Raw genomic sequence first — 17,161 nt, 5'->3', positions numbered from 1 at the left:
AGAAGGGAGGGGGAGAAGGGGTGGTTAGAGGCAGTGAAGGGGGAGGCTGGGACTATGATTCGTAGAAAGGCAAACAGAAGATGGGATTGACGGGGATGGTTGGGAGACTTCAAGTACATGGTGAGAAGTGAGGAAAGTTAATCAGAATAGAGATCACAAGGACTTGTCAACGCCAGAGGCCTTTCTTTCTCCCCCACCTTTCTTTTTTAAAGGATTGGTATAAAAATAAAAGTCCGAGCGTCTATTTTAAAGTTCATCAATGAAATTCTATGGCAGGAAGAGAGGAAACATGGGTATCGCAGTATAATAAATTATGTGTGGCGTCAAAATTCCGGCACCCCACTCTGTCATCTTCACTGGCAGTGAGCATGGAGCTCACTTAATAGATACCTGCAAACTTAGACTAGAGAAAACACGTAAGGACAACGTCCCAGCTAATGCGATCATATACCTTCAAATGGCATTGCGCAGCATGGGCCCTAAGATTCTGCGATCAGACCTTCGCAGTATAGTTAATATCATAATCTATGTTTCACACAATCGTCATATAGGCCCCAGCTCGAGTTCACTCGCTGATCGCCCTGGGTCAATAAGAGAGGAATATTTGTGTTCGTCGCTATCTTGGCTCCAACCCCTTCTACTTGCGGTGGAGTATAACAGAGCCTCTCTACGTATGAAAGCGACAGATCCGCGTGGATGACATTAATGAATGAAAGCAACATTCTCTAGGCAGAGGCATCTCCAAAACCTTGATAGCGCACGCCTCAATCGCGATAATCTGTGTACAATTTACGCTTGATGACACGCTCCCGCTCCGATATCGGCCTAAATTATCAACGTGATGCTGTTTTCCGAGAGAGAAGGGCATCCTATATTTGCCAGTGAACGTTGAAATATCATTCGCATCTATTCCTTCGACCCTTCCATCTTTCTCGTCCACGCCCCGCCTATCTTCGAGACACGGATGGCTGAACTACAAAAACAATTACAGGCTTCTCGAGCCCAGCCATTCGGCCCAGGGCAAACGCTCGGCTCCGTCGCGATAGAACTGGATTGGATTAGTAGCCAGTCTCATTCCATGCTAATATGCCCAAGATTTAATCATTTAGTAACATAATATGAAGGCAGCCGTGATCCGATTTGACATAAGGCATACTAAACAACATCATTTTTTCCCCGGCGTAAACCGCGCGCATCACGGTTTCAGGCGGGCATTGTATACATTGAGCTGTCGTATTTTCATTAATTTACCGTATTTGGATGTGATGTGATTTCTTTATCCTTCCTCAGGCGTCATTTTTGTAGAAGAAATAACAAATATCACACCAGCATAGCTTATTCTTCTCTTTTACTGCACGCGCGAGTGAGAATGGCTGTCCATGGCAAACGACACCGAATTGAACATTGAAGAGAACAGCAAGGTTTCATATGATTATAGAAGTACAGCGCAGCGTGATGTGAGTGGGCTTATGCATGAGCAACAGATACATTCTATATGGCCAATGAGTACGAACCAGAATAACATTGTAACACTGTATTTCTGTATGTGTACGTCTGTCTGTGTGTCTTTGTGTGCGTGTGTGTGTCTATGTGTGTTTCCGTGTGTTGGGCGTACGTGTGAAAAGCAAAACGAACTTCTGTTCCATTGAAAAATGATAATGCTGGCTACTAATATTATTATTATGGTTATGACTGGACCACTGCTGGCGTAAGCACAGTTCGCGTTCACGCAACCTTTGAGGCATATCATTTACCATTTCCAGATGTTAGGGCTTCAAGATAGTTCTAAAAATTTGAGTTAGGAATAGAAACAACCAATGTAAAAATGTTAATCAGTATAATCAATTGTTAAATAGATTATACAAAATGTGAACAATATAGTAAAATTGTTTCTAGAATAAACCGTTTACTGTTATGTGATAAAATGTGATAATGATTATTTCCTTATATCTTAGGCTTTATTGCGAAATTTCTATATGGTAGGATGTTTTGTGATGCAACTGACCAACACATATGCATCAAATGTGATGACTCGAACATTTTTCTTTAATCACGGCTCCCAATGTTAAGCAATACGTTTAAGGCAAATCACGAAATGATAAGGAGTCACACCTTCCTAAAACCATTCCTTTAACCCTCTACGTACCACATTATATTATCTGCCCATAGATGTGTGTGTGAGATTTGTGCACATTTCATTCATTGGTACAGAAAGGCTTAAACGACTCTATGGTTGGTCCAGGGGACCTCCTTTTATAATATAATAATGAACACATTCTCATGTGTTTGAGAAAAAAAAATGAATATTAGAATCACTTGAACAAATAAAAAAAAATGGTGCCATTGTGTCAACAGAAGCAGGAGTAAAACAAAAACAATAGCTGCTATGTGATACATAATGCATGCTGAAAAGGGGCCGTATGTGGCTGTCGTTATATGATGTAAATGGCGATTTTGTTCGGAAAAGGTCACAGCGAGGTCATCATTTTCCGCGCTCGACCAAACCGACCGACCCTACCTACAAATTCATTACGCAGAGAGTGATTGGCTGGGAGTGGCCAAGACGAGACGAGCGAGGCGTACGGATAGATTTCGGTATAGAGCCAGATTATGATAAACAATCAACATAATTCTGACTTGCCGTCATATGGTACATGAACGATCGCATAATACGAGTAATTATTCCGCCAGTGAAGCCATACATTTGTCCCTGAATCTTAATAAGAACGTTATGGAAATGGAATACATGCTAAGGACTTTTTTTTCTTCCACGCAGTGTTGATAGGCCAGCAATACCGACGAGCTATCGTAAGGGTCATTCAGAGAAGGCCTATATTAATCATACCATCATTCAAACTTGTAAAGCTATATATCTACAATTCATTATATATATATATATATATATATATATATATATATATATATATGTGTGTGTGTGTGTGTGTGTGTGTGTGTGTGTGTGTGTGTGTGTGTGTGTCTGTTTGTGTGCCTGTATCTGTGTGTGTGACATAGGTGTGGAAGAGATCTCTGTGTAGCGACTGATATTTTTGTAATATTTCTAAAATCGGCTTACAATTCAGAAAAAAATAAAAACAATATCCGACTTTGCAGACATTATCAGCGGAGAAGACTGTACTTACTATTAGAACTGAGAGTTAAAATTCTCAAGTTTTCTATCGTTGCTATGGTGATTTCAAAGTAGCTCACATTTTTGTTCAGTGTGTTGCTATAATGGGGTAGTCAATGCCTCTTGAAACGTGCCCATGTTTACTGACTCGAATTAACCTCGCGTGTCAGAATTGAAAGTGGTAGAAGAGCCACAATTCTCAACCAGATAGGGAGGTTTCCTGCTACATGAATGAATGAACGTCAGACGTGTCGAGTAGAGTGTCCAGTAATGATCAGAAAATGTGACATCAACAGTAAATCAGAGATTTGAATGATTCTTGTCTTCTGAAACTATTACAAAGTAGAAGTAGAATATTGCTAAAAAGTTATAGCTTAAAAATGCTAGAGGCGCAGAAATATCCAAATGGAAATTTTTTTTCTCTCAATCCTACGAAAACATTCAGAGGATGGTTTTTTTTTCAAAACAAAAGTCTTAAACATTCGCAGTGTTTAATAAGTTTTCCCGCCATTATGATTGTCTGAAGTGGTAAGTGCGTCAGTTTTCTCACTCCATTGAATTAGTTATGCTCTCCAACGTCAACGTATACTTAGCAAAGAAAACATATTCCACGTAAAATATGCGTAAAACAACAGCAGACCATCTAATCTCAATCATTACGCATTCAGGCAAGGTCATTTCTACTTGCTAATATCTGAGCATCCAAATTCGCCACTTAATGTATAAGAAAAAGTGGATCTGACAGTTTCGCGTCTGTCTACTCAGAAAACACCGAACCGTACAACTACATGTACTACCACTTGTAATGCGCGTATACATTACATGTACTCGGTACACAAGCGATGTTGTCGCACAAGCAGTATACGTCCGAGAGTTAAAAGCGCTTTAACCACATTCCCATAACCGGCGACTTTGCGATTGTGCAAAATGCGGCATCTGATCAACAAATCCCAGTGCACTCTAAAATGACGTCTGACTTTCATCCCATACGGAGACATTTTACCCTGTCAATATGACGAAGACTTGGGCACAAATCTTTCCTCATTCTAAGCCCACCGAGTCCCCGAGCAAATCCACGATGCGAGGGGATATAAATCTATAAATAAATTGGTATAAATATGCATAACGACAAGGAACTAGAGAGACGGCGAACAGAGAGAGAAAAAAAAAGAAAATATGAGCTACATCACATTATATGAGATTGCTTACTTTCACCTCGGATCGCATTTGGCGCATTTTCATTTGCAGCAAACACATTGGGCCATTTTATATATCTCTCCCTCTCTCCCTCTCCCTCTCTCTCTCTCTCTCTCTCTCTCTCTCTATATATATATATATATATATATATATATATATACATATATATATATGATTTATCTTGAGATCGAGTCTGCTACTACCTTCGCGATACCTACTGTATAAACATATAAAAGGAAAAGAATATGTACATTGATCTAACAAAGATGTGGAGTTTGTATACAAGTGTATCGCTTCCATGCATCTGTGAGTTGTTTGGGTTTCTCTCTCTCTCACTCTCTCTTAAGCATCTTCGACAGGGGTGGGGAATTTAAGTATATAGCATTTACCATCAAATGGCGGACACATACTTGTTAAAAATTTGATTTTAATTATTCTTTTAACTATTTATTAATGTCTTCTTATAGAGGAAAAAAACACCAAGTGTTACCTCATTCAGTTTAAAGAGAAACTACTCATCCAAAGTGCCCTACATGTATCTATGAATTTAACTAAATTGGTATGAATGTCTATACTATGCACTACGACACGTCGTTTCTAAAATCCTTTGAGTGAGGCATGCCATACACATTTACCCCCTTTTTTTTTCTTCGCTCGCGAATGCATGAAAACTGGAACTCAACAATAATAGCCACGGAAACTACATATCAGATTTTACACCATGGCGGGGGTCAATTCTCGGACTACACATATTTCTTTCTACTACATCACAGGAACCCTATACTCTCTGTACAGTTTGAAAGACATAATCGAATCTGTAACCCCATTTTAGCGTCAAGGGATGACCTAGATGATTGTTCAACACACTTTTCACCCCCGATCCTCTCAGATTTCCAACAAGTGTCTCGGGAATCGCATTGACCAGACGAATGAGGTATAGAATTACCTCAAGCCGGAGTCAGAAAAAAAAAATAATAAGGAGAGAAGTCTCTACACATGCCCTGATTCGTCACCAGAAATGGTTATACATGCAGTTACGCCTTCCTAGACATCAAACGCTTTCAAAGACATCAACTGCTCTCGGTGGAATTCAGCGCGTTAAAAATCCGATGCGCGCATGCGCGGTAAGCCGGAAGAGTTCAATGTTTCGTTTTAGCTTTTGATGAGTTTTTTTCCCCTAGCCTCAAGCTGATGCATGTTGCACTGCTAGGGTCCTGACTGCGGTGAAAGGAAAGCCTCCTGCCTGCAGTATAGATGTTCCTTAATTGTGAAGGTATGCTTTAAAGTAATGTTAATATCAATGTGGGGAGCTAACGTCCGATTTGGTCTTTATTGTGATTCATTGTCATGAGATTCATGAATGATGTTTAATTACGCTGAAAACAAGACTACAATACCAGAATGACAATCATACTTCAAGAATTGAACTTGTGCACATAGAAAAGGACGACTGGATTTCGTTAAACCCTTCATTGAAAACAAAGCTTGCCTTGCCTTCTGAAATATCGATTGGGATTTAGGGCAGCGGTGTGAAAAGGGTTACTCTAGGCTGCCACAATCATATCGCAAGAAATGTTCTTCCAAACAGGGGCAGACTGGGCGGTGGTTTGGTTTTTTTGATTATAGAATCTACTCTACTATCACTCAAGATGCATAGCCATGGAAGAAACTGTGAGGACTTCAATAACAAGGATACTACATTTTGGGATGACATTAAAAGATTCATAATCACAGTAACATAACACGATGTATATGACGCTTGAACTAAAATTGAAGACAACAGGACGACGTACTTAAATGTTCATTAATTAGTAATTCGTTTGTTGTTCTTTTTTCAAGTAAGTGGTCTACCATTTTTATTCATAATTTAGATAATATAGTATTTACACGGATACTGCACCACTATCACGCAATAGAAGTTTTAAGCATGTGCAATTGCATACCTGCCAACCCTGAAGCTAAACAAATAGGAACAAAATGGAAGTACACTTCGCAAAAGCAGAAGTTTTCATCAACCTCACATACTTCCCTCTGAAATGAAATGTGCAAGCAAATTCGGCACAAGGTGAAAGAATCAAATCTTGTTTTGAAATCAAAATTAAGAGAACCGTTCCTATCACATTAAGGGCACAAGTTTGGCAGGTATGCAAATGAGGGCTTCAAGACGGGACGATATGTGACGTCACTCACCTGACTGTCGCCCAGGCGCGCGATGTCCGGCTTCAGGTAGTAGATGATGCCTTCGGTGGCGTTGGGCAGCGTGACGGCCCGCACCAGCAGGATGGTCAGGAGGATGTAGGGGAACGGAGCCGTGAAGTACACCACCTGTTCGGAGAAGAGGAATAAAGCGCACACCCCCATCCCCTCAAGAGTTAGTGTGTTATCTTCCGCTTGATATCACTCAGTGGGCATGGAAGGATAACACAGTGCATGCTTGCTTTGCATGATTGATTGATTGATTGACTGATTGACTGATTGACTGATTGCAAACAAAAAATGAGTATGTGTGATCACGCTACTCACCCTTCCGCCTTCCTTCGCAAGACCTAGAACGAAACAAAATTTCAATCTACCTGTTTTCGTATTGAAGGCGATCGAGATCGAGTCTTCGCCAACTCGAACAGTCATCATTGGACTGATCGGATACGTGTGTTCGAACGGGAATGTCCTTCAAATCAAGAAATCTACTCTCGACCATTTTAGATCTCCGTATTTCGCATTTGCCCTCGCCAAAGAGCAGGGTTATTTATCATGGAGATTCTTCCGTTTGGCCACAATATTGGAACACCTCTATCAGTCGACAAGTTAGAGATATTTTGGAAATGTGGTGATACCACCAAAACCTGATAGTGAAGGTGATTTTAACAACCTTTTTTCTCCTAAAGAGAGTGTTTTATCGAAATGATTTCAAGAAGGACATGCCCTTCAGGCTATTTCGTGATTTGTCAGGAGCTCCCAGTTGTGTTAATCACAAAGCATATGTTAGTAAAAGTAAAAGTAAAAGTAAACTGAGTTCGATCACTCCGCGACCGATCGATCGATCGATCGCACTTCCTTGGTAGTGGGGGAGACGAACAGACCATCAGGGTCACACCGCAACAAACATCATCCACCAGCCACTGAGGATGACAACATATACGGGAGGCCTCCCGAATAGCATCCTCTGAGGTGCGCACACACCTCCACACGCACGGCACTCGTTTCTCGACAGTAATGCAAATTATGCATTGGAATTCATTCTCGAATGCGTCCTGCGTACACACACTCACCCCGCACTTGTCATACACACAACAGTCATGGGTTGACATCGGAGAAAACAATTATATGTCACATAGTTTGTCAGAGGAATGTGGAAGAAATTGCGAGATGGGGTAAAAGGTGTGAACGATCTGTGTGGTGCCTCAGAATCAGAGACTTAAAAAAAAAGAATTGAGAGATGGATTGATTGTAACAGTGCAACAGCAGCGTTAGGTCTACCGAATGAAAATGACGTTTGATAGAGTGTGAGTAGAAATATGGCGAAAAAGCTATGAAGAAAAAAAAAGTGACGCGGATTAAAAACAGGAAAAAAAAAAAGAAGCAGCACTGCAAACGTATGGCAGGTGTTAACATGTGATGTTTCGCGGTTCGCTCATGAAATCGAAGTCGGCTTCCTTCCTTCCTCTATCCTCGAATATGTAGATCTTCGTCGCGGGGCAGAATCGACGTTTGCGAGGAATCAAGACGTCGAAAATACATCACCTCCGCCGTTAGCGACTCGCTTTCCTTGGAGAAAAAAAAAATCGCGACGAAATTCTCGGCGATGATAATATCCGAACCACAGTGGATGCCCATTTCGCCCCAAACCATCAGATCCCTTATTGTATGTGGCGATGATGACTACTGAGTTTATTTCGGGATAAGATGGCTTAAGGTTCAACAGACACCCGACGTCCGGTGTTAGTCTGATTCAAACCACACAAGGAGAAGAAAAAAGGGGGGCAATTTCTACCAGTGCAAGCGATTTCACCTTATGCTTTTGGTATATCTGAAATAGATTTAACAATTTTTTGTTTCAAACTTTTTGGTATTCAATGAGGTTGCAGTCTCAATTGCTGACCGCTTTACCATGGTATGCAAGATTGCATTGTTCCGAAAAGTATACAGGCTTCACCCATACAATCCCTATAATGTGTGAGATGATCAACGTGATTGTTTGGGTCAAACACTGCTCGTTTTGACAGAGTACAGTGAGAAATTCAAAACTCAAGCAAGTTCTCAGCTTGCACTAGCTCTGGAGTAAATATACAGGAAGGGGACAGTTGGAACACAAATGCTCGTATATCAATAATAATGATAATGATTTCGATCAGAGATAGAATTCAAGTTCAATCAGCACCCTCCAAAACATGAAAAAACAGGACCAGTCATACCCCTTAACCCAAACAATCCCTGAGTTTGTGAAATGATATTCCATACGTGATTGTTCGGGTTAAGGCAGCACACCTCACACAATCTTATTCTCTACACTGTTCTCAAAGCCATGCAAGCAAGCCTGCACTACCCACTGACAAAACGTTCTACATCTTTGTTTAATATATACTTATATCATATGTATTTTTTTTGGTGCCCAGCCTCCAAATACATCCCTACTTCTATCGACTTGTTCGTAGTCAAATACCAAAAACATGAAAGTTAACGGGTGAATAATCTGTTAACCAATTGCATCAAAAAATCCCAGGAGTGCATACCAATATAACCTATCCCAGATTCCACCACATTTGTCCCACCCAACCACCCATCCATCCCAACCTATGTACAGTATATCTGGGAGAAAGAAAAAAAAGGAATTTTCTAACAATTTCGGGCCCTCATCCTATATAGTTATCACTTATTCATTTAAAAAAAGGCGGGAATTAAAAAAATAAAATGAATAAATAAAAAATGATTTGGTTTGTTTGGCATCTATCCATCTTGGTATCGTCCGTGATTCGGCTTGCATTTTTTTCCTTCATCCACCAAGCTTGCACAACGCCACTTTTACCTTTCCCGACGTCTTGACGCCCTTACAAATGCAGAGATAGCAGAGAAACCAGGCGAGGAACATGCAGAGCAATAGCTGCCAGTTGATGCCGCCGAGGTGCTCAATACCATCCGATAAATGGATCTGGAGAATCTTGCGGCTAGATGTGGGGTTAATTTCAATCGAGACGGTTGTTTTCCAACGTGCTAAAATCAACAAGTTCACTTATAGCTACTTTCTTCTTTTTTCTTTCTTTCTTTTCTTTTTTCTTTTAAACGGGGGAAGGGGGGGATAAAGCAATCAATCACGCTACAGCTCTTGTTTTTCAAACACACACACACGGACACACATGAACACACACACAAAGAAAAGTAAAAAATAAAAAAAATGCCTGTCGTATAAGACTATCTGACGAAAAGGCTAGGAACGCATTGTTCAACCTGTGTTATGGGGTAGTTTAACACAAAAACTAGGATTTTTAATCGGTGATAAAGATAGGGTGTGTTTCGCAACCCATAAAAAAGGTTAAAAAAACAAAAACGGGAGAGGTGAGGGATAAAATGATTACTGACTAGTAACGCCAGGTTACAGTCTCCTACAAGAGATGAATAGTAAGCTCAGTCAGTCCTAAGTCTGGATAACTAACCTACTTCATCAAACCACGTGACAGGACTCACCGGCCGGTTCACGTGTTATTAGACCTTCTCGGTTTTGCTACAAGAATCAAAACTGTCGGCCATCTTTCAAGTCGCCAAGTCTTCTCCACATGGGCTGCATCCGGGTGACCAAGTGTCTTCTCACTGCTTGCTTCTTCCTGGTAAACCCTAGTCACCTGACTAATAGGATGGACCCCTCAATCACAAGGGTTGTGTTTTGGTTTTTTTTTTACAAAATCCGAGTGAAGTAATTATACCCTACAAACTTCACGCTGTGTATTAAGCACACGTGCGCACACACATATACACGCGTCCACACACATACAGTACATACAAGCAAGAACTGACACACGCACATACTCGTGCCATGCTCTCTTCTGTTGGTTGTCAAAGGGGGGCGGTGGGCGAACATTAATCATACACTTACTCCCAAAATTCAACGGTCGACGACGTGGTGTTCACACAGGTCTCGATGATGGACGCGTTGGTTCCGTTTCCGGGACCGTACGTCATCAGCGTCGGCACGGCGGCCGTGGTGGCGTTGGCGATGTCCGAGGTCTTCTCGCCGGTGGCCACGCAGCAGGGCGTGTTCCACTCGTTGTTGCAGTGGGAGTAGGGAAGATGGGATGTGAAGGACATGAAGAGATAGTAGAGCGACCACGCCATGATGACGATGTAGTAGGTATCCAGGAAGAACTGGATGAAGAGACCCGCACCGCCGAGTCCTAGATGTGGACACCAACGTCAAGAGTTTTCACATTTAAACTCACATTTCCGCATTTGGTCAACTTGCTGGTAAACGGAGGAAGTGATAGTAATATCGGTTTTGGGAGTGCAAGCCGCAATAGAAGAGCGGTACCAGCGTCCTAGCGTCCTAGCGAAAGAGGAACCCTTCTCCTTCTTCTGATTCCGGGGTATTTCCATGGACTCGACCCAAGTTCCTCTCACTCATTACAGCTACACTTATTTATGGTACTTATGCATCTCTCAAACAGGATGACAACGTATCATCTTTTGGCAGTGTTACACCGTGTACATAATATTGTCTTGCTGTTCTGCCTAATTATATACGTGTACGTGGCAGCCTGGTGCCGAGGCTGGTGTCTGTCCTATTAGAATATTTCACATGCAAGTGTAGCAGCTTACAATGCATAACAGGCATGACCAAAGGCCGTCAAACTTTCATCGAACATTAGCTTGAGTCAAAGAGAGACAAACTTGCAGAAAGTTGATGCCATCACGTCTGCTCCCATCTTACATGCTACTGAGAATCACTCGGTGATCATGTCATACCGGTAAAAATGAGTCTGGCTATACGTGAGTGGAAAGCGCTGGAAATGAACCTGCAAATGCATTCACTTTCTGTCGTTTCATGTCTGTTTAACTGTTTTCTTGGATGTTTTTTGTTTTGTGGGAGAGAGAGAGAGAGAGAGAGAGAGGGGGGGGGGGGGGGAGAGAAAACTGCAACTCACCTTTGAAGATGGGGCAAATGTCCCATGCTGTGACGGCCGCCTGGTTGGCCCACTGGCCCAGGCCTATCTCCAGAATCAGCTGCGGTATCCCGCCAAGGAATAGACAGATGAAGTATGGAATCAGGAAAGCACCTACAGATAACATTCAAGAAAAAACAAGAGAGATAGCACAAATAAAAACGCTGATATGAGAACATCATTCTTTTAACATTCAAAGATCTCCAGCACATCACAGGTTGGGATCATGAAAACACCAAGGGTCACGAATAAAACGTCACACGATGTCGTAAGCAGAAGATAATCGTACACCTTATCTTAATAAGTTCAGAGTTCGTCTCTCAATAGCTCGGGCTAGGTCTCTTCATTTTTTTAAAGGTTTAATGTTCGTCTTTTTAGATGGTGATGACAACTTGTGAAAATCGTTTCGAGATCGGAAATTTGACTGCAAAGTCATTGCCATTTTAAGTGTAGTACCGGATGGTGCGGAAGACACTAAAAAAAAGCCACGAGAATTTAAAAAAAAAACAGCCATGAAGTAAAAACATTGCATAAATTTTCACACATATCGAAGTTCGACCTATCTCAAACATTTTGATAATTGAGCAAGATTTGATGATCGAATAACAATCTAGCCTGTTTCAGAAAGGGGAAAGAGCTTCAAAAGACATGAACATTCGCCTACGGGGTTGACATTGTTAACAACGTAAAGCCATGCACAAAACGAATCGAAACAATATAATAGTCATTCAATACATGAAGAACACAACTTGATCGATTTAATAGGAGACATGGTTCGCTGGGGTTCGAATGAGTGTACATTCGATCAAGAACCCCTTGACGGAAATTAACTCCGGAAGTGGAATGGTCTTTGGGAATGACGTTGTGAACTTTGGGTTCAGCTGTTGCTCTTTTTGTTGTGTGTGTGTGTTTGTTTGTTCGTTTGTTTGTTTTTCTCTCTATATAGAAGCGGCCCTGTTATTCGCAGTGCGGTTAATTACTATTGCAGCACTTGGCCAATAAAAAGCCACAGACTTTTCTCATGGCTGATGGACCGATGCACGTGAAGACTGACGATGGAGTACTCGTCGATTCGTCTCTCAAATGATTCAAAGAAAAAAGAACATGGTCATGAAAAAACGTATACAAAAAGCACAGTTTCGATCCGATCAGCAGCTGGAGGACCCTGGGGAATAAAAAAAGACCAAACCTCAATGTGTCGTTCCACACTTTCTTAAACAGAACAAAACCGAGCAAATGGAAAGACAGAGATTATTTCATCAGCCTCGAACTCTATACCATGAGAAAGTGATGCAATTTCTAAGTTTTCACAATTTTCCGACTGTGAAACTTCGAGTGGATATCGTCGATGTCTAACAAGTCTCATCTACACCAATTTTTACTCAATATTATTCCCATTCTTAAAGCAAATCGAAAAAAAAGCACATCTTTGGCATTTAACTTTTGTTGGTTACAATAGCCGATGATATGTTGGCCTTTATGGGAAGGGTTGTGGATGGTTAATGATCGACCAATACTCCAATTTTATATTTTGTGCAATTACCAAAGAAAGAGGTTCCGCACAAACAACACAAATTACTTATCTTGAAGGAAAGAGTATGGTCTGATCGAACTGTATCGCGTCGTGAGCAGAGTCCGCAAAACGAACAATTCTATACAAGAACGTAAAAGACTAGCTATCATATTTCTTTCCTTTTTGTTGTTTTATATCAATGTTGGTGTAATATACAATATATTCATTGTGCATTGTGCATTGCTTTCTCTGTTCAGTCGAACTGTAATGTTATAACGCATTCTAATGCCATTCATTTGAAGTCTAGCTTCTAATGATTTGTTTTGCTGTTGTTTTATTGAGTGTCACGCCTTTCTGTTTCGGCATTACAGATAAAGAAGTGTGTCTTGGATGCTCTTTATGAATAACTCTCGGAGTGAGGAAAAAAGAAACAATCGATAAAAGAGCTAGAGAGGGGGGAGACAGGGAAGGGGCGAGCGCTGTTGTATTTTGTTTTTCATCTCTTGTTTGATTTATAACCATCATCCAGAGTAAAGTCAGCGTTTGAGTGTTTTCATGGACAAAATACAGAAAAACAGCCAGAATGCAAAACGCTATTCCATATTACGGTATACCTGCTCCGAGCATACAACATGACCCTAGCAAAATAAATCAAACGTAAGCAAGAAATAAGCACAGTTAGCGACGTGAAAGCGTACTAAAGTAGAGGTCTGATTGCACTTGATACTGCATGACTTTATTTACCGGTACAAAAAAAAATCCAGATTAGCGTCAAGCGCACCATCAGTACTTATTCTGAAAGCTATAAGTATGGTACTGTATAGTTCCGGGTTGAACATTAACATGGCACATATTCAGAAAGGGCTCTCATATAATTAAAATGATTCAATAGGCCCACACAACTTCGACTGTTTTTCGCAGTGAAAGGTGGGGGGGGGGGGGTGATGAATGACATAATGTAAAATGGTGTGAAACTTTCGGGAATTGCACGGTATTTTTTTTAATTTATTTATTTATTTTTTTTTTTTTGCGGGATGAAACTTTCCCGAATTTTCACTGGCATATAATGCATTCTATATAGGTAAACGCTTTCGCGTGCATTTTACTTCACGGGAATCTTGGCTTCTCGCAAAATTCACGAGTACGCGAATTTTTTTTTATTGATATGGCATTAATGCCGCATTAATCTCTCCTGCTGTCAATAAACATTTGATTGACATAATTAAATAGCTCCATCTTTTCAACCTGACAAGCAGCCGTAAAATGAACGAAAGTAGAAATACCTCGCAATGGCCGTTGGAGATTCTCTTTTAAACTACTAGTATATTAATGGCGGTTAAACAGGGTCAAGAAAACAGGAAAGCAAGTTTTTTAAAGCGGAGACTGACATCATAAGGCCGTCTCACGGCAGGAAAGAATCATTACAGATGTACGGCGACTCGACGCTCATCGGCCACCTTCTGCACGCGAACTCCATTAAATCAAGATGCGTATACCGATGAATATTCCACCCTCACACGGCATATTACAAAGATCCATGAAATGTCGATTAGGGAATATACGCATGCTAATTGAGAGACTTCAGTTTAAACTGTTAAAAAAACCGCAACGACAACAGAGAATACTCTAATTCCCCTTTCCTACATCAAATTGGGGCATGAAGGAGGCAACAACCTTCCGAAAGAGGCCTTTGAATCACTGACTGACATTTAAAGGGACTATGCAATGCAAATACATGTTGGCTCGTATATTGATTAATGATATCTTCAATATCCCGTATATGGTCAAATGAATATCTAAAATACTTGCCATGTTTGATTATATCTAATAATAAAGTTTCTATTTGTCTTCAGTTTACTTCGATACGCTCACAAATATATATATATATATCTTCCAAGCCACGCAGGATTCTGCCAGTGACATAATCTGTCAATCATTGCTATAGTGTACTAATATGATAAGCAAAAGACATTGAAATGCATCTTTCCCTACAGATTAGATTAAGCATAACTTGTCCGTTTCCGTGTTACTAATATAATTAACAAAAGACATTACAGGGAATCATGCAAGTTATATGCTCAGTTTAGGGTAAGGTGCATTCCAATGTCTTTTTGTAAATCATAACAGTACTTCAGCAATGATTGACAAATTTGTTTGTTCATTTTCCATCTGAGAAGATGGCTGGATAGCCCATATTCAGCAAAACTAAGTTGGTCTTCCATGGGTTCCAGTTGGATGTGAGCTAGGACCGCTTCACCGGGTTACGTAACTGGCAGAATTTTAGTTTCGAAGGGGTTTTTTTTGTGGCGTATTTCAAGTAATCTCCGGAAAAAATAGAAATATTATTACAAAATGTATGACTTATATTAGCATAATTTTTGCCACATACACATGTAAGTGATGATGACCGTACATAATCTTAATTACCCAATGTATGTACTGTATGTATACATATATATGTATTATATATATATATATATATATATATATATAGAGAGAGAGAGAGAGAGAGAGAGAGAGAGAGAAGGAGAGATACATATCACGTACTCTGGACTGACATAAATCCATTTTGCATCGTGAAATATCATCTTAAGTCTGTATATGAATAATTACTTACCAACATTGGCTTCTATTCAGTGATATCTGGATGTATGTTACAAATGTAATTTGTGTGGAAGCTTAATAAATGAAATGAAAATGAAATGATCGGGATATCATGAACCAATTAATACAATTTCTTATATTTGCATTGCATATAGTTCCTTTAAAGCGTAATGTGAGTCAGGTGTAGGTGACATAAAATTTCCAACATCATGACTGTGAAGGGCTCTCCCAGCTCCCAGTGTTGTTTCCGATATAATTGAGACGTTAATGAAACAGAGTCTTGGCGTCCCTAGCGGGTTAAGAGCGTTATGACAGCCCGATCAGTGCACGGACAGAGCTTGGGCATTTCTTAGGTTTTAGAAGCCCTTGTAAAGGGAGTCAACATGCCATCGGTTCTCAAGGATTTTTCACAAAATTGCAGGAATAACAAACACGATCCGTCCTAAATACCAATAATTATAATTACTATAATATGCGTGTTTTTTTTTCGCGCTTTCTTTGTCTCTCTCTCTCTCTCTCTTCAAAAACCAAAGTTAGATCTTTCTTCAGGCTGTAATATATATGATTCTCATTTTCAATAGCATATGGACATTTATAATTCAGTAAAAAGGTTGCATACACTGAAAGTAAAATTTATTTGCATGTCTTTCGTCTTGATATCGATTTCAAAAGAAGACATATCCGAAGAAACACACTTCGATTTTCAATATTCCTGCTAGTTACGCAATGTTTGAAGCTAACAATCTCTCTCCCTCTCTCTCTCTCTCTCTCTCTCTCTCTCTCTCTCTCTCTCTTTCTCTCTCTCTTGTTTATAATAGGATAACTACAGAGTAACTAGATACTGCAGGGCTTTTGCTCTGGTGGCCCGTCCGCGGCTCCTAAAAAAAAGTTACATTTGAAATGTTGGCGGCCCGGAAAAAAAAAATGTAGTAGCCCGAAGTAAAAGGAAACTTAAAAATCAATTTGAATCTTAGCTGCCCGATCGGGCCACTAACAGATGACCTTTCTGGAAGTTTGGTGGCCATCAATATTTAGTTGCCCCGGGCCACCGTGCCATCTCCTAATGTGGAGCTCTGAACTGATATAGTTTATACCATTTTGTTGCGGATATAAAAGTAAGTGCTCTTAGCAGGTCAAAGTTTTGTTAATCATAGTCTTCTTTTACGATAACATTGGTGGGTTCCTGTGACTTCCTTTAATCTTCGATTCCGACTTCACTGGTTTCGTAAATAACTCAGAGAGTTCGTATCAAGGTCATTATACTCCCTTTTATCACTCAAAGGAGGTGGAACTGTAGGGAACTCTTGTCAAAGTTTATCCAGGAAATGATCTGACCGTAAAGCGAGGAGCCACTGTAAACCAAGGAGGTAATGGTACAGCAGTGTACCTCCTTCCAATAACATGTTTTTTGCCATCAAAAATCTTCGAGAGATTTAAAAAAAAAGGAAGAACATTTAAAATTATGACGAACGAGCTTGCGAAAGATGGCAATAACATAAACTGGAGTGTTAGAAATTATCATATAAGAATGCGCCGTGTTAGCCCACTATTTACCTCCGTCACGTCGAAAAG

At 40.3% G+C, this 17,161-nt stretch overlaps 1 protein-coding gene across 1 annotated transcript in view; it reads right to left on the bottom strand.

Moving 5' to 3' along the window:
- The window catches only part of LOC139735730 (sodium- and chloride-dependent GABA transporter 2-like), a 97,371-nt gene that overhangs the window by 53,085 nt on the left and 27,125 nt on the right, over positions 1 to 17,161 (bottom strand). Inside the window, exons 3-6 of the mRNA XM_071646479.1 lie at positions 11,455 to 11,586; positions 10,410 to 10,707; positions 9,348 to 9,486; positions 6,515 to 6,649 (exon numbers count right to left, since the gene is read on the bottom strand). Of these exons, the coding sequence (XP_071502580.1) occupies positions 6,515 to 6,649; positions 9,348 to 9,486; positions 10,410 to 10,707; positions 11,455 to 11,586 (704 nt within the window). The remainder of the gene's footprint in view (positions 1 to 6,514; positions 6,650 to 9,347; positions 9,487 to 10,409; positions 10,708 to 11,454; positions 11,587 to 17,161) is intronic.

Source organism: Diadema antillarum, unplaced genomic scaffold (assembly GCF_040938485.1).
Source record: "Diadema antillarum isolate AM-2024a unplaced genomic scaffold, OU_Dant_1.0 seq00000595_RagTag, whole genome shotgun sequence".
Taxonomy (NCBI): domain Eukaryota; kingdom Metazoa; phylum Echinodermata; class Echinoidea; order Diadematoida; family Diadematidae; genus Diadema; species Diadema antillarum.
The sequence above is the reverse complement of the archived record's forward strand: the minus strand, read 5'-3'. Positions and strand labels throughout refer to the sequence as shown.